We start from the raw sequence: 22827 nt of genomic DNA on the forward strand, positions 1-22827 counted from the left end.
GGGCTCGACAAGGTGGATGCAGGAAGGATAGTTCCCCTGGCAGGGGATCTTGAACAAGGGGACATAGCGTCAGAATAAGGGGAAGGCCATTTGGGACTGAGTTGAGGGGGAAATTCTTCAGTCAGGGGGTGGTGAATCTTTGGAATTCTCTATCCCATAGGGTTGCCGAGGCTCAGTCATTGAGTATGTTCAAGACAGAGATTGATAGTTTTCTGGAATCTAATGACATCAAGGGATTTGGGGACAGTGCGAGAAAACGGCGCTGAGGTAGAAGCTCTACCTCACGATCTAGTTGAATGGCTGAGGAGCTGAATGGCCTACTCCTTCTCCTATTTCTTATGTTCTTAAATGTCCAAACATTTAAAAAGCTAAAGCTAAATAGGGCAGGTAATGTGGCTGCTTGATTTTTTGCCTTGCTACCCTTCTAGCTTTTAGTGTGGTGCCCAACACATATACAGATTCAGCGAAGTAGCTTGGCAATACAGGCAATTCTAGATTTAGTGTTGTGTAATGAGGCAGATTTGATAAGGGAGCTTAAGGTGAAGGAACCCTTAGGAGGAAGTGACCATAATATGATAGAATTCACCCTGCAATTGGAGAGGAAAAAGCTGGAATCAGATGTAACGGTATTACAGTTGAATAAAGGCAACTACAGAGGCATGAGGGAGGAGCTGGCCAGAATTGACTGGGAGATGAGCCTAGCAGGAAAGACAGTGGAACAGCAATGGCAGGAGTTTCTGGGAGTAATTTGGGAGACACAGCAAAAATTCATCCCTAGGAAGAAGAAGCATACTAAAGGGAGGGTGAGGCAACCATGGCTGACAAGGGAAGTCAGGGACAGCATAAAAGCTAAAGAGAAAGCATACAATGCGGCGAAGAGCAGTGGGAAACCAGGGGATTGGGAAGCCTACAAAGACCAACAGAGGACAACTAAAAAAGAAATAAGGAGGGAGAAGATTAAATATGAGGGTAAACTAGCCAGTAATATAAAAGAAGATTGCAAGAGTTTTTTTAGATATATAAAGGGTAAGAGAGAGGCAAAAGTGGACATTGGGCCACTGGAAAATGACGCTGGAGAAGTAGTAGTGGGGAACAAAGAAATGGTGGAGGAACTGAATAGGTACTTTGCGTCAGTCTTCACGGTGGAAGACACGAGTAACATCCCCAAAGTTCAGGAGAGTCGGGGGACAGAGGTGAGTATGGTGGCCATTACCAAGGAGAAGGTGCTAGGAAAACTGAAAGGTCTGAAGGTGGATAAATCACCTGGACCAGATGGATTACACCCCAGAGTTCTGAAGGAGATAGCTGAAGAGATAGTGGAGGCGTTAGTGGTGATCTTTCAGGAATCACTCAAGTCAGGGAGGGTCCCAGGAGACTGGAAAATCGCTAATGTAACCCTCCTGTTTAAGAAGGGAGTGAGGCAAAAGACGGGAAATTACAGGCCGATTAGCCTGACCTCGGTCGTTGGTAAGTTTTTAGTGTCCATTATTAAGGATGAGATTTAAGGATGGAAGTGCATGGTAAAATCGGGCAAATTCAGCATGGTTTTATCAAGGGGAGGTCATGCCTGACAAATCTGTTAGAATTCTTTGAGGAGGTAACGAGTAGGTTAGACAAAGGAGAGTCAATGGATGTTATCTACTTGGACTTCCAGAAGGCCTTTGACAAGGTGCCGCACAGGAGGCTGCTCAGTAAGATAAGAGCCCATGGTGTTAGAGGCAAGGTACTAGCATGGATAGAAGATTGGCTGTCTGGCAGGAGGCAGAGAGTGGGGATAAGGGGGTCCTTCTCAGGATGGCGGCCGGTGACTAGTGGAGTTCCGCAGGGGTCAGTGTTGGGACCACAACTTTTCACTTTATACATTAATGATCTATATCAAGGAACTGAGGGCATTCTGGCTAAGTTTGCAGATGATACAAAGAAAGGTGGAGGGACAGGTAGTATTGAGGAGGCGGGGAGGCTGCAGAAGGTTTTGGACAGGTTAGGAGAACGGGCAAAGAAGTGGCAGATGGAATACAACGTGGGGAAGTGTGAGGTCATGCACTTTGGTAGGAAGAATAGAGGCATAGACTATTTTCTAAATGGGGAGAGAATTCAGAAATCTGGAGTGCAAAGGGACTTGGGAGTCCTAGTCCAGGATTCTCTTAAGGTTAACTTGCAGGTTGAGTTGTTAATTAGGAAGGCAAATGCAATGTTGGCATTTATTTTGAGAGGACTAGAATATAAAAGCACGGATGTGCTGCTGAGGCTTTATAAGGCTCTGGTCAGACCATATTTAGAATATTGTGAGCAATTTTGGGCCCCGTACCTCAGGAAGGATGTTCTAGCCCTGGAGAGGGTCCAGAGGAGGCTCACGAGAACGATCCCAGGAATGAAAGGCTTAACATATGAGGAACGTTTGAGGACTCTGGGTCTATACTCGATGGAGTTTAGAAGGATGAGGGGGGATTTGATTGAAACTTACAGAATACTGAAAGGCCTGGATAGAGTGGACGTGGGGAAGATGTTTCCCCATGCAACTAAGGAATTTGACTGAAAATATACCCATGAACATAACAGAATTTAAAAAAAACATTGACAGTTGCAAAGGTATTCAGCATTTAGTGAAAGCAGTAGACCGAAAATTAAACAATTTCAAATGAGATTAGAATTCTAGGTGCTTGAAGGCCAGTTCAAGATAATACGCTGAGCATACCACACCCCACAAATGGTTCTCAGATTCCACCCCTTTCAAGGAATGATTGTTGGACGGACTCTAACCATTCTGGTTCCATCCTCACTTTCAGCCATTCTGAGAAGCCACAGAAAGCATCATAAGACCTTGCACTCTCTGCAGACAAAAGGCCAATGCCTGCCGGGCTTGCCTATTGAAAAACCTGCTCCTCCTGGATCACAGAGCCTAGTGTAACTGTCATCGCTCACGACAAGATATTCTCCCCACTGTAACAAAACACAATTCTCTCCACAACAAACATGTGGGAGAAACGTTTACCAATCAGAGCAGTTATAGGCTCTGCTTAGAACTCAAAAGGCAACACTTAGACAATCGTCCAAATTCAGAAAGTGTTACAAACACACAGCCGCCAAACAATGTGCTATTTTACAAGTAGGCAGCACCCTGAATATCCTTGTGAATCAATTGTACTCCACGGACCCAACAAAGCATCCAAACCTCCAAACAACATGTAGTTCCCAATCCGTGAATAGCCTTACCAAATTATTTTTTTTTTAAAAATCACATTTCTTATGAACACATTGGCACATTCGGGATTATCTGTGTGTGAGGCATTTGGAGGGGGTGGCTAGTTTTCAGCCCTATTCTGACTTTACAAGGTGGCCTGGTTAAGGATGCTGAGTTTCTGTTATCTTCATTTATAGATAGACTGATGTCAAGATAATGGCCAGAATTTTCCCGGCGACGATTTGGGGGGCGGGGCCCGCTCGCCACCGGGAAAATGACGCGGGATGATGTCAGGAGGAACCCCCGACGTCATCTTGGTCCATTTAAATTTTTAGGAAGGCGGGCGGACAGGGAAATCAGCTGTCCGCCCACCGACCTGTCAATGGCCAGTTGAGGCCATTGACAGGATCATTAAGCTCATTGAAAGACCTGCCCGTCCAACCTTAAGGCTGGCGGGCAGGCCAGGAGCCTCAGCGGAAGAGCGCACTTTGACAGATGAGGAATCCCTCCACTCCCTGCACAGGAAGCGCTATGTCGGGCAGGCCGCTGGGCGGGCCTTAATTGGCCCGCCCATGTAAAATGGCGGCCGGCCCCATTTTGGCAGCGGGGGTCAGCTACCCACCCACCGCCGAGTCGGTGGGGCCCACCCGCCCATCAAGGTCAAAATTCTGGCCAATCAATAAGAGTCAAATCTATTCTAGCATTCCTTTCTTTTAAAACTTTTTAGTGGTAGAGCAAATGAGGCGGGGTGGGGAGTTCAGTTAGCGAGACAGTTAGCATGCAGTTCAGAGTAACGCCAACAGTATGAGGTTTGATTCCCGTTCTGGTTGAGATAGATTTGGTGCCTACCTCCTTGCCCTGCCCCCTAGTAAAATCATCGTATAAGCTATGGTTCAGCAACTCTCAAATAATTGAGGGCGCTACCTGAGAAGAAAAAGAGCAAATGAGAGAGAAAAGGAACTCGATCTAATCTCTATATTTAAATAACAGACAGTTTGTACACACAAAAGTAGAGAATGAAAATACCCAGGTCTAGGGACCAGGATTAATATTTGGTCTAAGCACTTACTATACTATAAACAAAGCTTGTAGTACAGGGGTAAAGGCTGACAAGATTATAAACCAGGTAAACACCTAAAAATGCAGCTCAGCTGAATGTGCATAGTGCATATTACTTATCTATCTGTTATACAAGCACAGACCATGGTTGCACTATAGTATAAAAATTGAACCAGGTCCCCTTTAAGGCAGTGTCTTCTAGAGGATCAGACACAAAGCAGCCACACAGAGAGTGGGAGCTGGTCACTCCAGGTCTTGTGTTTAGAGAGCCTTCTCAAAGGCAGTCTGAGCCTGGGAAACTGTTGATTAATGTGCGTGTCAGTTAACACAAATGGAAGACCAAATCAGTCACTGTAATAAAGCTGTTACTATACAAAACAGTCGTGAATCATAAGTGGGATTAATGCCATCAGACTAATAACCCTTTGTTGCAACGGTAATCACGAAGAAATCAGTTAATAACTAACATTACAGTTGAGCATTGCATTGGCGCCCTCTGGTGGAACCAAAAGTCAAGGCTCTGCCTATTCTAGAAACAGCATCACTGGTCTGAAAAAGCAGCATCAAATGGATATATTAAAACTAAAGCTGGATTCCGAGCTTCGGGTTCCAGGGTTAACCATTCTCATTTGCTTGCTTACAGCCGGGTTCAATTAAGCACATGTTCTGATGAAAGATCACTGATCTGAAACATTAACCTTATTTTGCTCTCCACAGAAGATGCCAGACCTGGTGAGAGTTTGCCGCACTTTCTGTTTTTGTCTCAAGCACATGCTACCGAGGCTTTAAAAGTCACTGGAGGGCTGATTTTCTCGGGTTTAGCATCTGTGTAGAACCTGACAAATGAGCTCTTTGAATACGTTTCTCAAGTTATAATCAACACAAATGATTCTTAAAAGTAGTCTAAAAGGCAGCGGTGTAGTGGTCATGTCACTGGACTAAATCCAGAGACCCAGGATAATGCGTTGGGGACATGGGTTCAAAACCCACCACAGCAGCTGGTGGAATTTATGTTCAATTAATAAATCTGGAATTAAAAGCTAGTCTCAGTAATGCTGACCATGAAACCACTGTCGATTGTAAAAACCTATCCGGTTCACTAATGCCCTTTAGGGGAAGGAAATCTGCCATTCTTACCTGGTCTGGCCTACATGAGATTCCAGACCCACAGCAAGGTGGTTAACTCTTAACTGCCCTCTGAAATAGCCTATCAAGACACTCAGTTGTATCAAAAACCGCTACAAAATCTAAAAGGAATGAAACTGGACGAACCACCCAGGCCTTCATCCATCTAGAATGCTAGGCAAGCCCTGGAGATCCTGCAAAGTCCTTCATGCTAATTATATTACTGCATATTAATATTACTAATATTAATAATTATAATTCTGTCACTGGGTAGAAATCCAGGGACTCCCTTCCTAACAGCATTGCGGTTGTACCTGCATCATATGGACCGTAATGGTTCAAGAAGGCAGCTCACCACCACCGTCTCAAGTGAAATTACGACGGGCAATAAATGCTGGCCTAGCCAACATCCCCATCCCGTGAACGAATAAATTTATGAGAAACCTAAAAATAGTCTGTGCACAGGAAAATTGAGTGCTAACCACCTGCTCCTAATTCATATGTTCATATTCCCTTACTCTGTACGTGAATAACATGGACCCTGAATTTCCTGTATGATTTTCAGTTGACTGCATCTGATAGCACAAGAAGAGTACGCATTGTACACTGCACAAAAAATAAACACCAAATGCTTGACATGTATAGGTCTAACCAGAGCAGCGATCCATGTACCAGGTATATTAGATTTTGAACTATACCTTATCAAAAGGTAAGTGCATAGAAGATGTGCAAGTGCAGTGAAAAGTGTAAGCTATTACTAGCCAAACCAGGGCTCCTAGGATGATGAGGGAGATAGGAAATGATGAAACAAAGAAAAAAATTATCACGCGCATCAGGCTGGTCAATTTAACATCAGTGGTGGGTGGAACTTTAGAAACAATTATCAGGGAAAAAAATAACAGGCACTTAGAGGAGTTTGAGTTAATTAAGGAGAGCCAGCACAGATTTATAAAAGGCAGATCATGTTTGACTAATTTAACTGAATTTTTTTGATGAAGTAAGAGAGAAGGTTGATGAAGGGAGAGTAAGGGATATTGTCCCTATGGATTTTAAGAAAGCGTTTGACAGAATACCACATAAAAAGCAGATTAAAAAAACTGAGGCTCATGAATAGGAGGGCCAGTGCCAGCTTGGATAAAAAATTAGTTTAGGGACATAAACAGCAGGCTGTGGTAAATGGTTGTTTTTCAGACTGGAGGATGGTAGACAGTAGCGTTCTCCAAGGTTCTGTGTGTTTTATTAAAATCTGAAAAAGACTTGGATGTTGGAATACAGAGTGAAATTTCAAAATGTGCCAATGGTATCAAATTTAGAGATGCAGCAAACAGTGAGGATGATACCAATCAACTGCAACAGGACAATAGATAGGCCAGCAGAATGGGCAGACACATAAGGCAGGTGGAATTAAATACAGAGAAGTATGAGTTGATGCATTTTGGCAGAAGGCGTAGGGAGAAGCAATAAAGACTAAATATTGTGTGTAAGGACAGGAGTTCTTGGGGGTCCATGTGTACAGATTCTTGAAGGTGTCAGGACATATTGAGAGAGTAGTATATGAGACCTTGGTCTTCATAAATAGACGCATTGAGTATTAAATCAAGCAGGTTATGCTAAACCTTTATGAAACTCTGGTTAGGCCACAACTAAAGTGCTGCATTCAGTTCTGGTCACCACTCTTAAGGAAGGGTGTGAGGGTCCTTGAAAGTATGTAGAGGAAATGTATCAGAACAATTCTATGAATGAGGGATTTTAGTTTCAAGTTTAGGCTGGGGTTGTTCTCCTTGGACCAAAGGAGATCAAGGAGAGATTTGATAGAGGTGTACATGATTATGACAGGTTTGATAAGGCTGACAAAGAAAAGCACTGCAGGAACTCACCAAGGCTCCTTAGACAGCACCTTCCAAACAGACAACCGCTACCAGCTAGAAGGACAAGGGCAGCAGATACATGGGAACACCCACCTGCAAGTTCGCCTAAAAGCCACTCACCATCCTGACTTGGAAATATATTGCTGTTCCTTCACTGTTGCTGGGTCAAAATCCTGGAACTCCCTCCCTAACAGCAGCATGGGCGTACCTACACCACACGGACTGCAGCGGTTCAAGACGGCAGCTCACCATCATCTTCTCGAGGGCAATTAGGGATGGGCAAATGTTGGCCTAGCCAGCAACACCCACATCCCATGGATGAATAAAAAAGCTTCCCACAAGCAGATGGTACAAAGGCGAGGGGACACAGATTTAGGATTTTGGGCAGAAGATATAGGGGGATGTGAGAAAGAACTTTTTTCTGCAGAGAGTGGCAATGACATGGAACTCATTGCCTATGAAGGTGGTGGAAGCAGAGATGATCACTGATTTCAAAATGAAAATGGATGGGTACTTGAAGGAAATAAGGACAGTGGCTCATGACCACATCAACCCCCCCGCCCCCTCCCGCCCCATTCCTTACATAAGTTATCTTGAATGACTTCCATAACATCCCTTTATTATAGGAAGATGGGGAAAGTAAAAGGTTAATTGAAATATAACACTTACCCAGATACTCTTCCAATGCCTGTGATGATGCCTCCTGCTGGTACCTCCTCATCACCATACAACTGATAACCCGCAAACTGTGAAAACTCCAAGAACGGAGATCTGTGAAATAAAATTAATCCTTTTTAAATTAAAAACTAAATAATTCTAACATGCTTAATATAGCTAATGATAACTAATCTCCTGGTCATTAGCTGGATCGCGTGTGGTTTGTAGGATTTTACTGCACACAAATTGACTGTGGAGTTTGTCCAAAAAAATAACAATTGTTACGAATGCCTAATTTTATGGTTCATGTGTTTTCGGAATCTCACTTTTAGTTTGGGGATATAAATGAAAAATGTTGAGAAACTGATAAACAAACCTGAAGTCATTGCAATACAAAAGGTGACCTATGTTTGTTTTATTGGTAATAGTGGGAAGTATTGGAAACTAAACATTGGACCGCTGAGTTTCTTGGTGGAGGCTGGATGTCTATAGTTGCCTAAATAAGGGGTATAAAATATTCATATGGTTTTCCCAGAACAAAAGGGAAAGTTTGCGAATAATTAATTTAAATCTCTCTCTGGGAGATCCCAGGTGCGCCATGTTGCTGTGGGGATAGGTTGCAGGGAGGTTTTTTTCTTGGCTTTGCGTTTTTATCTGTGATTTCTCACAGAAACGGGCAGTCGAAGTCAACCTGGAAGCAGCTTTGAGACGAGCAGAGAGAGAATCTGCCAGGAGCTGTAGACCAGTAGCAGCTGGCTATCTGAGAAACAAGGGCTCGAATTTTACGGCCCCTCCCGCCAGGTCCCGGATCTTCCGGTCCCACTGAAGTGAATGGACTTTTGAATGACTTGGCTGCATCCGCTGCGGCAGGACCCGCCGCACCGGGGCCAGTAAAACCCGGCCAAGGGCGTCTTCTGATTTGGAGTCACTAAGCAAGAAAGCAGTGAGGCCCATGCTTGAGCTGGGGATTCCACAATCATGAGGCGCTTAAGGAGAGTTGGAGGGTTCACCTAGCTGGATGCTAGTGAAAAGGCCCTAAGAAGTCTCATACCTCAGAGAATATTGGGAACACTGAGGAGAATCAAAGTCAATTCCTAAGAGCTTTGGCACATCTTGGTTTGGTCCCAAAAGAAGTGAAGTTCCTCTAAAGTATAGGAGAACTCTGGGGTGGAAATAAAAGAGGAGCGGGATGTGTCTTGTTGAACTTTTCGGATTTAATGTATAAGTGGTTAAGAAATATAATTTATTTCTAAATAAATACTATTAAAGTTATTAGTATTTGCTTTGTTTAACTCTTGTGCCATAGAAATTTTTGTTTAAAATGTGAAATTTTGTGCCGTAATTCTTTCAGTTAATAACCGGGAATTCAAATATCTTTTAAAAAGTTACTGATCTCTTCGGAGGTTGTAACACAATGACAGCACTCCAAAGTAATTTAATGGCTGTGAAGCATTTTTGGATTTCCTGAGGACATGAAAGATGGTATATCAATTCTGTATATTTTTCCTTCCAGGCATTAACCATGAAATGGGAAAGCATTAGCATTTAACAGTTCTGAAAATTATGATCTACTTTTGTATTCTATCAGCTATTTATGTTTTTGAGAAAAGGAAGTTGGAATATCTTGTTTAAGAACACAAACAGTGCAAAAGGAAAACGCAGCGGATGCTGGAAATCTGAAATACAAATGGAAAATACTAGAAATAGTCAGCAGGCCAGGCAGCATCTGCGGAGAAGGAAACAGAGTAAATATTTCAGATCGGCAACTTTTCATCAGAACTGGAGATGATTAGAGATGTAAAAGGTTTTAAGCACAGACAGAGGCAGGATAGGGCAGGAGAAAGTAGTAAAGAACAAAAAGGGAAGCTCTGTGATAGGGTGTAAGGCAGGAATGATTTAATGACAAAAGATGATGCAAGGCAAAAGGAGGTGGTAAAGGGACAATAAAAGAAACAAAGGGCAGAATTTTCTGCCTATCGGGTGGGCAGAGCGGGAGGGCGCGGACCAGATCGCTGCCCGCAATTGGGTCTGCACCGCCATTTTATGCAGGCGGGCCAATCCAGGCCTCACCCAACGTGAATCGCAGCTCCCGAGGACAGTGGGAGTGGGTGGGCAGCGACGGGGCTGTTTTAAAAAGTTGTTGCAGCCTTTCAAAGGCTGTGAATCATGGCCAGTGGAAGGGCTACCCAGAGCGCTGCTGGTGAGCAGGCCAGGCAGGAGGGTAGGGCAGGGGGACACTGTGCCCCTCGTTTTTCTGATGACTGCCTTGCTGCCCTCCTCGAGGAGGTGGCAGCACGGCAGGAGGTCCTCATACCCCAGGACGGGAGGAGGAGGCACCCCCCACATGACCAAACGTGCCTGGGAGGAGGTGGCGGAGGTGGTGAGCTCCCGCGACATGGTGCGACGCACCATGATAAATCACCATAGATAAATCTATACCTGTAATGCCCTGTCAGTCTTTCCACCCCACTCCCACTAGAGCTGTACCTTGAGAGTCCTGCCATCCATTCTTAATTAGCACATTCTCTTAGAAAATATCACCACCTTTAACACGTCTTTGTTCCTTTGTCTGTGACATCTTTTGATTATCTGCTCCTATCACTGCTTGCTCATCCCTACAACCATCCCCCCCGACCCCTCCAATTTCTCTCCCCCCACCCCACCCCCCACCTTAAACCAGCTTATATTTCACCCCTCTCCTAACTTTACTCAGTTCTGCTGAAGGGTCATGAGGACTCGAATTGTCAACTCTTTTCTTCTCCGCCAATGCTGCCAGACCTGCTGAGTTTTTCCAGGTAATTCTGTTTTTGTTTTGGATTTCCAGCATCCGCAGTAGTTTTTTGTTTTTTTCTTTGTGTGAGTGTTCGGCAGCAACGGGGTGAGAAGACACTGGAGACCTGCAATGTCCCACTCTGGTTGGGGTGGGCCGTCCACGAATAGAGTCCAGGTACAAGTAGCTCTAACCAATGCCCTTCTCTCCTTTTCAGGAGAAGAATGCACATATTGCCGCAGAGCGGGTGAGGACTGGCAGTGGCCCAGCACAGTTGGCGATTCTCAGCTGCTTTGAGCAGGAGGCCCTAGATTTGGAGAGGTGCCATGCGCCCAGGTCCACCGGTGTTGGTGAGGCTGGGGTGCCATGGGCAGGTATGTTTGCCCAGCAGTGAGGTCACCATTGTTCTCCCAGCAGCCATGGCAGTGCTGAATGCTCAGTAATTGAAGTTTGCAACATGGCTTGACCATTGCTTATGGAAGGATGAGCGCATAATGATCTGGGGGACAGGGGTGCACATTGACATTGTCTCCACATTAACAGATCCAATGTCCTTGTTCTTTCTTTCAGCATCATTGGAGCAGGGCCGGGAGGAGGAGCAGCAGAGGCCCCCTGAAGGCCCTGAAGTCACACCAGCGTCACACCATCTCTGCCAGGCAGGCACCAGCGCAGATACTAGCACCTCAGTGGTAATTAGAACATCAGCTAGTGCCCCGTGGCACAGCAGTGAGGGCACTTCACAGTCGTTGGAGGAGCTGGCAGAGACACAGTGCCCATGGCACCAGCAGTCGGAGAACTGCAGGGGACCAGGCACATGCTCAGTCGGTGGCTGATGATGTGCCTCTGTCAACGCAGCAAACCCAGGAAATGCGGCCGGGTGTGCGGGAGCATCTGGTGGAGATACATGAGGCTATACTTGGCTTGGTGTCCGCGGTGGAGGAGTCTATGCGGACAATCGCCGAAGCAATGAGCCTCATGGCCAAGCGCCATGTGTCCTCCATGGAGAGAGTGGTGACTCTCGAGAAGAGGCTCTACCAGGAGACCAATCAAGGCTCCCTGGGGATGCGCTCAGGCCAGCAAGCCCTCACATCGGCATTGACCTCAGCTGGTCATTGCCAATGTGGGAGATGGTTTGGGCATCAACTTTCCCAGCTCAGTGCCCATCCATCCACAGTGAACAGGGAGGTCCGAAGCGACTGCACGTCGGTGCAGCAGCTGCCTGGCGTCTCTGCGGGCACCTCTCAGGGTGCTCCAGGTGAGGGCGGCAGCTCCTCCACCGCTCTGCCAGTGACCGTTGCATCCAATGAGGCTGTGACGACTCGGGAGATGCCAGCTGTGGAACTGGCATCTCCCTCCCAGGCGGGGCCAGCACAGGCTCCACGGGCCAAAGGACGACCGCCAAGGTCAATGAGGCCAACAGGACAGCAGAGTGAGCAGGCTGTCTCAGATGCCATTCCCAGCGAGGGGTCAGCACCAAGACGCAGCACCCGAAAATGTAAACATAAGGCATCTTAGACACACCACAGGTTTATCACTGGTGCTTTTGTGTTGGCCCGCAATGAGGTCTTTGTGAGTTGGTGTGATTTTTAACACCTTTGTCATTTTGTTTAAGTTTCTGTGCTTGTAATATTAAATTCAGACATGTCACCATGGCTGAGGGTGCCTCTTTTCTTCTGCTGGTGGATGGTTTCCAAAAATGTTATGGGTGTTTTGTGAGGCATTCAGCTTTATTGACAAGGACCTTAGTTAATGTTCCTAACCTGGAAGATTTTGCACTTAGATATCAAGTACGGGGCTTACAGCCCAGGCTTGTCCTGGAGGTCCATCTGTGGTGTGCTAGCTGAAGGTTCATTGGATTAAAGCCTCCCAGTGTCCCTGCCTCCCTGGAGTATGCCCGGGTCAGCGTCTACCCCCTCAGCATTTCCCTGTGTGTGCTCATCCTCAGACTCACTGCTGGACTCATCGTGTGCAACCACAGCCACTGTGTCAAAGTCCTCATCGTCCACACCGTCCCCCCTTTCCAGTGCAAGATTGTGGAGAGCACAGCATGCAACCACTATCACCGAGACACGATCTGGGGGGGTACTGGAGTGCACCCCCTGAGCGGCCCAGGCATCGGAAGTGCATCTTGAGAAGACCAATGGCTCTCTTCACCACAGCCCTTGTGGAGGCGTGGCTCCTATTGTACCGCTGCTCAGCTTCTGTTCTTGGATGGCGGAGAGGCGTCATGAACCACCTTCTGAGGGGATAGCCCTTGTCACTCAGCAGCCCTGATTCAGCTCATCTGTTGCTGTGATCCTTTTATTATTTCTAGATGTGATTATTCCAATTCCCATGTCAGAAGATTATGGGTAGGATTTTTAGGTCCGTGTGTGGGCTCGATCGGTAGGCCTGGGAGCGGCCAGGGAATGAACCACCGCCGGCGATCGGCCCCCAACCGCAATTTCATGCTGGCTGGCCAATTAACGGCCAGCCAGCGTGAAGTGCGTGCCAAAATGCTCAGCGCTGCCGGGGTGAAGACGGGAGGAGGGCGGGCACTGACGTAAGTGCAGGTGAGCACTAAATGGAAGCTCCCTGAAGGCAGAGAGCTGTCTCAGGGGGCTGAACACTTCAAAACAATTAAATAAAGATTTTGAAATCCAGAAAAAAATATCCACGCATCAGAATCAGTCACCTGAACATATACATGATGACAATTCTGCCCATACATTTTTAAAGTTTAATAACGCAAACCTCATCCCGGCCTTGGATGAGGTTTCATCGAAAATGCAAAGTCCGCCTGGCAGATTCGCCCGTCTGCCAACTGTAAGGCTGGATGGACCACGAAAAATCGGGGACAATTGGAACCTTAACAACTTTAATTGTCTTCTTGATTGTCAGTGGGCGCGCTTCCAACACTCGCGTGCCCACCCCGCCGACCAAAATATCACACGAGCGCAGAATGCTCGCCCAACGTCATCACGCAAAAGTTCCCATCCGATCAGGTCAGGCGCGCGCCCACACACCAACCTAAAAATTCTGCCCTGTAGGTTCAAGCCCCCACTCTCGAGATTCAAGCAGAAAAATCTAAGCTGACACTCCAGTGAAGCACTGAAGAAATGCTGCATTGTTGGAGTGCCATCTATCGGACAAGAATTTAAACTAAGGCTCCATCCACTCTCACAAGTGGGTGCAAGAGATCCAAGACACTATCATGAAGAGAAGGAGAGTTATCGCTGGTGCCCTGACCTTAATTCCCTCGATCAATATCACAAAAACAGGTCATCTGGTCATTATCGCATGGCTGCATGTGGGACCTTGTTGTATGCATTTTGGCTGCCTTGTTCCTACATTACTACAGTGACTACACTTCAATGGCTAGAAAGTATGATGTTCCAAGATCCTGAATGGTGTTATATATATGCATGTCTTCTTTTCTTTTCACTCCTGGTTGGCCTTCTACAATCTATCACAACTTTAACTCACCTAAAACTCTGCTGCTCATATCCTAATGCATACCAAACCCCATTCTCCCTTTGCTCAATGACCTACATTAGTACCTGGTTGAGCAATGCTTCAATTTTAAATTTCTCATCTTTGTTTCTAAATCCCTTCATGGCCTCATCCTTCTCTGTAATCTCCTCCAGGCCTACAGCCTTCAGGGTTAACCGCACTTCTCTATTTCTGACCTCTTGCACACTTCCAATTTCACTGACCCTATCAATGATGGCTGTATCTTCAGCTGCCTAGGTCCTAAGCTATGAATCCCTCACTACATCTCTCCGCATCTCTAGCCTCCTTTAAGATGCCCTTTAAAACCTACCTATTTGACCTAGGGCCCAGGAGAGGGGGTGCAGACAGTGCCAAACACCAGGGTCCGGGGACTGTGGCAGGGGGAGAGCCCTGGCTCGGTGTTTTAAACTGAGTTCTCGTTGTCCTTCAGACGAGCTTCAGATCTGAAAGGACGGCTTTAAAAACAAATCAGAACTGTCAGCCTGATAATTCTGATTTTTTATTCCAAGCTGATCTTTCGGGTCAGTTTCACTGAGTTGATTTTTAAAATCCCACCAGAAAACCATAAAGCTGTTTAAAGCTCAGAAGCAACAGCGCAGCAACTGAGTGTGCTCTTGGTTGAAAAATTATAAGTCAAATCTCTAATTATTTCAGAACCAATTGGATGGGTGACACGGGGTGGGAGTTGGAGGGGGAGATTGAGGGGGCTGGGTGGATGAGGGAGGAAGAGGTGGATGGGGTGGGGGAGGTTGGGGTCGCAGTGTCTCTTTAAGGTTTAATACCACAAAATTAAATATTGTACACTTCTAAAAATTGTCTTTTGAATTTGAACCACCATATAAATAGCAGTCTAAATTTTCATGATGCCCTAAAAGTAAGGGCAATTCTGATGACATCCTTTGATGATGTACCAGAGGTTTGAAAATCTTGGCCTCATCAAAATAAATGTAGGACACTAAAAACCAGGAGTGATGCAAAACAGGGTGATGACTCACTATCGCTCATTTTATTACTCTTGCACTCTGGGAATGAAATGGCAATTGTCACTAAGAGGTTACATAAAGAAAGGTTTTACAAATCACTACTCGATCCTGTTTAAAATGTAGCAGACGGTGGTCACACTGTGGGACTATAATTTCTCTGGGGGGCAGGATTCCTGATCATCCATTGTAACTCTGGCAAAAAAAAAATCAATTGAAATCCCAAAGAAACAGCATAAAGGGCTTTTACCATAAAGGCCTTAATAGAAACCCAATCCTATGACTTAAGTGCTTCTAGAAATTATTTCTCTCAGAATTTTGCTGCCACATTCATTTTTTGCTGCAGTTTATTTATTAACTACATTTTTCTATTTTGGGCTGTAAATGCATAGTGTACAACACAATTTGTATGATGGCTTCTGTGGGAAGGGGACACAATCCTGTTCTTGAGTGAAGGCTACACTGAATTTTTATATCATTCTTCTCTGAAATATTCAGATCAACGATTCAATCTACGTTTTCCCAAAGCCGCTGGTAGATGTCTAATTGACAAATACTGGGGTTAGTGTCATTAGCGTAAAAGGAGCAGGTGCCATTTATGGCATTTTGTGGGCTGGCGCCAGAGAAGTAAGGATGGTAAGGCTGTATTAGCTAGAGTTGAACTGTTTTGTAAGTGTAGTGATTTCTTTGCAGCCGCTTTCCTAACATCAGTTGATTGTTCTGTGATTAATTATCCTTAGAGAATCAGCACTGTGCCTCCAATTTCACCATTGCTACAGTCACTCTGCCTACTGCAATGCAGGTGTAATGAAAGAAAGACAAAACCTACATTTATACAGCACCTTTCACAATGTCGCAAATCGCTTTGCATCCAATTAAATATTTTTGAGTTGTAGTCACTGATATAATGTTATCAAATGGTGCAACAGGCTTGAGGGGCCAGAGGGCTTAGTCCTCCTCCTAATATGTATGTTTGTATGTCATTCTGGATGGATGAGATAAACTGGGCTAGATGGCCTTTGTCATCCATAATTATCTTGCAAACAGAGGGTGGAATCATGGCTGAAGTTCTGTTCATTTTGTTGCTAATGAAAATTTCCTGTGAGCAGGCTTTGTGGGGTGAAATTGCCAGGACAGGAGTGTATAATGGGTTCACAGTGAATAAGTAACCTGTTTTACCCTGCACATGATTCTCAAGAGTCTTTTCCATTGACTTCAATCTTGTCCTTTTGTCTGCTTACCTATTATCCCACTCTATCTTGGTGCTTTTATGAGTTTTTTGAGGAATAAAATATTGTGATAAAGTAGTGTTGCATAGTAGATGTTAAAAACATACTTTAGTGAGAAACAGCAATAAGCAGTCTTCAGATTTGCTGGTCAGAAAAACACTGATACAACTGTGAACCATTCAGTCTTTGTTCCCTGGCCCCTTAAAAGATTAAAAATCACAGAGTCACCTGAGCGCTCCAGTGCATCTCACTGATAGTGAAGGTCTATGTTGTTCAATCATTCCACTTTGCTGCTCAGGAGTAATTTGATCTTTCTACCCTGTGAGATTACTGATAAAATAGAATCCAATTACACTCCTTCTCTGAAATAATAATATTGAATAATATCATGTACCCAGGCAGGAGAATGTCTTCCAATTCTTCTACAGAATGGAAAAGATCTTGTGCAGTTTATCTGGGGTTCAAGTATTGAATCTTTCCCCCAAAATATGAATTTACTGCCACTGTGTTCATATGGTACAATGTGTAAAACATGTTAACGAGGGCTGAGGCAGCCACCAAATCAGTGTTATCATCTGCACAGTGTTATAAATAACTAATGGGGTATTTTCCTGTCAAATTAACAATATTGCACTATGCTGTTAAAATAAAATTTCTCTAGGCTGTTTAATAGTCAAGATGAGATCACCTATAGGGCGCACACAAACTAACATTGCATTATATCATTGCTGCTCTTAATATTAATGACCCATACCTCAGATCCCATGATTTCTCTCCCTGGCCCTGATTTTACCAAGCTTTTTATTGTCTCGTCTTATGTGATTCTGTGTCAAATTTTGATTTCTGACGCTCCTATAGAGTACCTTAGGATGTTTTGAACCATGTTAAAGGTGCTATATAAATGCAAGTTGCTATTAGAAACAAAGAAAATAGGAGCAGGAGTAGGCCATTCAGCCCTTAGAGCCTGCTCCGCCATTCATCATGATCATGGCTCATCATCCAACTCAATAGCCTGCTCCCGCTTTCTCCCCAATCCTTTGATCCCTTTCGCCCCAAGAGTTATATCTAACTCCTTCTTGAAAACATACAATATTTTGGCCTCAACTTTCTGTGGTAGTGAATTCCACAGGCTCACCACTCTCTGGGTGAAGAAATTTCTCCTCACCTCAGTCCTAAATGGTCTACCCCGTATCCTCAGACTGTGACCCCTGGCTCTGGACTCCTCCACTATCGGGAACATCCTTCCTGCATCTACCTTGTCTAGTCCTGTTAGAATTTTAACGGTTTCTGTGAGATCCCCCCTCATTCTTCTAAACTCCAGCGAATATAATCCTAACCGACTCAATCTCTTGTTGGATATACAAGAATTACAAACCCACTTTTTAAGCGCCAACATAGTCTGCCACACTGAAGCAATGTACCCATACAAGAGTTAAGGAAAACCAGGAATGCTGGTTGATGCTGGATTTATAGAAAAGGAGGAAACTGAGGATGTTGAAAATCTGAAATAAAAACAGAAAATGCTAGAAATAGTCAGCAAGTTTGGCAGCATCTGTGGAAGGAGAAACAGAGTTGACATTTCAAGTTGATGACATTTCATTAGAGCCTGGACTTATACTGGATTTAGAAATTGTATTATAACAAAATATTTCTGAAAAAAAGAGCTTTCTGTCTTGCACTCATCTAGACAGACGCAAAAATGCCAAATTTCAAAGGGAGAAACAATTTATACAGCAATTTGTACTGCACGAGAAAAGCGTGCTGATTGGTTGGCAAGTCGACTCTGATGGGTCAAGGCATTGCCATGGAGAATGCACCAGGGAACCACTGTCCCCCACGCTTTTGTTTAATTCAAAAAATGTGCAATGCCTGGACATGTTCCTTTTGCCTCCAAAGGACAAGTCCCTGCAAATGAATATATGTAGCTTCTAGCGAGTGTATGTAAGCCACATTGCAAGCCTGACTGACAATCTTAAATTGGCTGTTAATGTAATTCTTAGCACACTCAGGATTGTTCAGCAAGTGCTGTCCAATTGCAGAATCACATCTAACATTCAACATTCAATTCTGAGTTTTGCAAGCATGGACTAGTTGAGTACGGTCAGTACTCTGCCTGTTGTGAGCAGCTGAATGGGCATGCTGTTTAATACAACTCCTGGTGCATTCTCCATGGAAACACCTCAACCAGAGTTGACTTGCCAACCAATCAGCAACCTTTTCCTACGCAGTACAAAATGTTGCTCCCTTTGTAATTTGACATTCTGGAGTCTCTCCTGATGAGTGCAAGACCCTCGAGCCTGCTCCGCCATTTGAAAAGATCATGATTGATCTGATTGTAACCTCTATTTTCCTGTCTACCCCCTGTGTGTCAAGAATCTATCTATCTCAGCCTTAAAATTATTCAATGACCCTGCCTCCGCTGCTCTCTAGGGAAGAGAATTCCACAGATTAAACGACCCTCAGACAAAAAAAAATTCTCATCTCCATCCAAAATGGGAGACATCTTATTTTTAAACTGTGCCCCCTAGTTCTGCTCTCTGCCACAAGGATCCATTCAACATCCACCTTGTCAACTCCCTTCAGGATGTTATATGTTTCAATAAGATCACCTCTCATTCTTTGAAACTACAATGGATACAGGTCCAACCTGATCAACCTTTCCTCATAAGGCATATTGAGTGATATGCAATTTCGTGATGACAGCAAGCCATAAGGCCAGCAAACAGTATGGGGAGATTGATAGTAGTTATAAGGATCTAGACAACTTAAGTGGATATGCTAAGGAAAAGCCAGGTGCAATTTAGCATGTAAACATAGGGTGGGATTTTCAGAGCCAGCTGGTGGTGGGCGTGATAGGTGGCATGCGCAGGAAATATGGCGCAACCTGTTTCACGATGGCGTGAAGACAGGTCGCGATCGTCCACTCACCCCTGCCATCGGTCAGTGTTCAGGTTCTTGGAACACCGCCGTATCATCTGTCCACGTCAGTGGGAAAGCACGCCGACATGTTTCATAACAGCACGCAGGCGATGTGCACTTGGCGACCTTCACTTTGGGGGAAATGAGGTGAGTGAGCAGTAGTGTTCTCCACGGCTTGCCTGTTGTTTCCAGGCCTCAGTGATGCTGGGGCGCAGGGGCAACTGATGCCTGGCCCCGGAAGCGACTGTTTGGTGGGGGGGGGAGCAGCGGTGTCCGGGTGCAAGTGCTGGCCAGCCTAGGAGGCGACTGCTGGGGGGGTGACTGGGGGCAAGGGCTGGCCAGCCTAGGAGGCGACTGCTGGGGGGTGACTGGGGGCAAGGGCTGGCCAGCCTCGGAGGCGACTGCTGGGGGGTGTCCAGGGGCAAATGCTGGCCAGCCTCGGAGGCGGCCATTGTTGGTGGCTGGAGGCGTCAAGTGCTGCCCTGGCACTGCATTCCGCATACAGGCAATCGAGGTGGGGGTCAGTGTAAGCGAGGGTAGTGGTCACACATCAGGGACACCTGTATAAACTGACCATGCCTCTGCAAATAAGACAGATTAGGCACAGTCACAGTGATATGATTAGGGTCGGGTCCTAGCCTGCCCACCCATGCAAGCAACGCGGTGGCACCAAAGGGCCCCCAAGCGCTCCATACCTTACCACCCACCCCCCCTCCCCACTAACCCCCCCAATCCCCCTGGCACAGACTTGGAGTCTGCTGCCACTTTATTGGACCGTGGAGCAGTTGGACTGCACAGGTTGTACACTCTCCTTGCCAATGCTGGCCATATAGCAGTCACTGCTGGAGACGCTCACAGCCCTTTGCAATCTCAGCATCTCGGAGCATCTGCTGCCAGTGGCTTTGAAAGTGATCGCGGCGCACAATTCCTATGCCAGTGGCTCTTTTCAAGGCTCCACAGGTGACCTCTGTGGGATTCCACAATCCGCCACCCACAAATACATCCATGAGGTCACAGATGCCATCTTCTCCATGGCACAAAACTTTGTGCATTTCGCCCGGGACCAGGACAGCCAGGATATGACAGCCATTGGATTTGCCCTGATGTCGGGATTTCCACAGGTGAAGGGTGCGATTGGCTCATGTGGCGCTCAGGTCTCTGTTGCTACACTCGGTGGACTTCATCAACCGCAAGGGCTTCCTCTCACTGCACATGCAGCTGGTATGTGACCACCAGAAACGCATCCTGCAGGTGTGCGCATGGTTTCCAAGAAGTGTGCATGGCGCCTACATCCTCAGTCATTCACAGATCTCTGCAGTCTTCCAGGGTCCACAGGGGCTGCAGGGTTGGCTCCTTGGGGACAAGAGGCCGTGGCTGATGACACCTGTGCGGCGGCAACAGACTGCAGCAGAGCAACCCTATAATGAGGCTCATGCAGCAGCTCACAACTGGTGGAGCAGACCATCAGGATGCTGAAGATGCGGTTCCAGTGCCTGGACCAGTCTGGTGGTGCCCTGCAATACAGTCCTCAGAGGGTGTCACACATCGTCATTGCCTACTGTGCCCTTTACAACCTGGCGCTCCAACCGGGGTATGAGCTGGCTGAGATAGAGGAGCTGGAGATCTCGGATGAGAAGGACGCTGACGGGGACAAGGGTAAGGGTGTCCTTGGTGGTGACGATGAGGATCTCACACTGGATAGATGAGGCAGGAGGCCAGATTTGTGGAGGATGATGATGACATGCTGACATGCAGTGAGGTGTCCTCATAGATCCTCACATCGCAGTTGTGAACGTTTGACTCCAGTCTAGCTTATGGCAGCGCCAATACCCTCTGCAAGAATGTTCCTGTCTTGGAGATGCAAGGGAGGCCCTAATAGTCGCTCCATCGCAGGAGAATGATGACAACATGCAGTGAGGACGATCCATAGTTCTTCAGGTAGCCTCTGAGAATGTCTGACCCATATTTAGCCGAGGGCAGCTCACTTGCGCTCCATGATCAGGGCCATCTCAGAGATGCATCTGATGCTGTGTTCGCCTACAGCACCTCAGCCCTTCAGGAGCTGGTGCACAGTATCACTGGTCGCAGATGCTGGGGTGATGGGAGCCAGCCCCACCTTAAAGGTGCTGAGAGCACGCAGAGAGAATGAGAGGACTCTGTGGTACCTGCCCACTACATTCTGGCAGCAATGACCAGAACCGCTGGGGTGCAGGCATCAGTAATGTTTCCAGGGAGCGTGAGGCTGGACCATCACTGGTCTGAAGACTGCACAGAGCACAGGGAAGAGGCCCTGGACTGAAACACCTGCCTTTTATCTTGTGCAGAAACGTTTCACATCTGAGTGACAAGAACTCTGCTCATCAGAACAAGGAGCCACAGGCAGGGAGACATTCTTCGGAGTTTATTGACAATAGTGAACAGTATTTTCGAGTGATCAACACCCATGCCCAGGCTGTGCAACTACTTTTGCCTAACTGTTCTAATCCTGCCGCTAAGTCTTGGTGCTCCCCGGACATCTACAACAGAGGTGGAGGCAGCCTGCTGACAGTGACGCCCTGTCTGTGATGACTTTGGTAGGCGTCCTCTGGAAGGCCGAGACTTGGAGGGCCCCGGCCTGCTTTCGGGGTCCTGCTGTATGGCAGCGGCACCCTCCTCGGCCTGCGAAGGCGGAGCTGCAGAGGTCACAGGAAGAGGGCATTTGAACGGGCCAGTCAATCCCAGCGTTACCTAGGTGGATGGTCCCGGAGCGTGCACCTGGTGATCTTCCTCCCTGTGGCAGTGGCCTGTGGAAGAGGACACGTTACTCACAGCATGATTGTCTGATGCACGATTGTCTGATGGATGTTGTACTGCTGGATCCTCACTTGGTAAAGCAGCACCGACCTCACCATCAGCACAGGACTGGTCCCAGTCATCGCCGGCCAGCTGGATGGCTCTGTTTTTGAATTCTGTCAGGACTCTGATCTCCGGCATTCCTCCAACTGTCTGCGAACTTTCCCTCCTGTTGTGTGCCAGTTTGTTCTGCATGAATAGAGACGGGGAGAGTGTATCAGGTTGCCTGTCGGGCCAGATGATAAGTATGAATGACCTGTGTGGGTGGTGAGTGGTCCCATGGACGGGATGAGGACAATGAAGGTGTGTGTGAAAGAGTGAATGGTGATGGCCCTTGCACTGGCAGTGAGTGAGGGCCCTGTGGATGTGTGATGGGTTTGTGAGTGTGAAAGTTGGGAGTGATGAAAAGAGTGACTTACCCTGGTGGAATGAAGGAGATCATTCATCCTTTTGCGGCACTGGATGGCTGTCCTCCTCTGCAGTGCGTTTGCGTTGACACACCGCTGCCACCGTCTCCAAAGCTGGGTTGGTGACTTTGCTACCCATCCTGCGGCCAGAGCAGAGGTAGAGCACATCCCAGTGGGCCTCCACGGCATCCAGCAGTTGCTCGAGAGGCCCGTCATTGAAGCGGGGGGGGCTGCAGTTTTTTTTCCTTTGCTGGCCATGACTCCTGGGCAGCGGTGGTGAGCTGGTGGGAATGAGAGCCCGCCTGCCA

At 46.6% G+C, this 22827-nt stretch overlaps 1 protein-coding gene across 1 annotated transcript in view; it reads right to left on the reverse strand.

Moving 5' to 3' along the window:
- Nucleotides 1–22827, reverse strand: part of mccc2 (methylcrotonyl-CoA carboxylase subunit 2) — a 125380-nt gene that overhangs the window by 81129 nt on the left and 21424 nt on the right. Inside the window, exon 4 of the mRNA XM_078564268.1 lies at nt 7903–8004. Coding sequence (XP_078420394.1) covers nt 7903–8004 — 102 coding nt within the window. The remainder of the gene's footprint in view (nt 1–7902; nt 8005–22827) is intronic.

Source organism: Cetorhinus maximus, chromosome 2 (assembly GCF_964194155.1).
Source record: "Cetorhinus maximus chromosome 2, sCetMax3.hap1.1, whole genome shotgun sequence".
Taxonomy (NCBI): domain Eukaryota; kingdom Metazoa; phylum Chordata; class Chondrichthyes; order Lamniformes; family Cetorhinidae; genus Cetorhinus; species Cetorhinus maximus.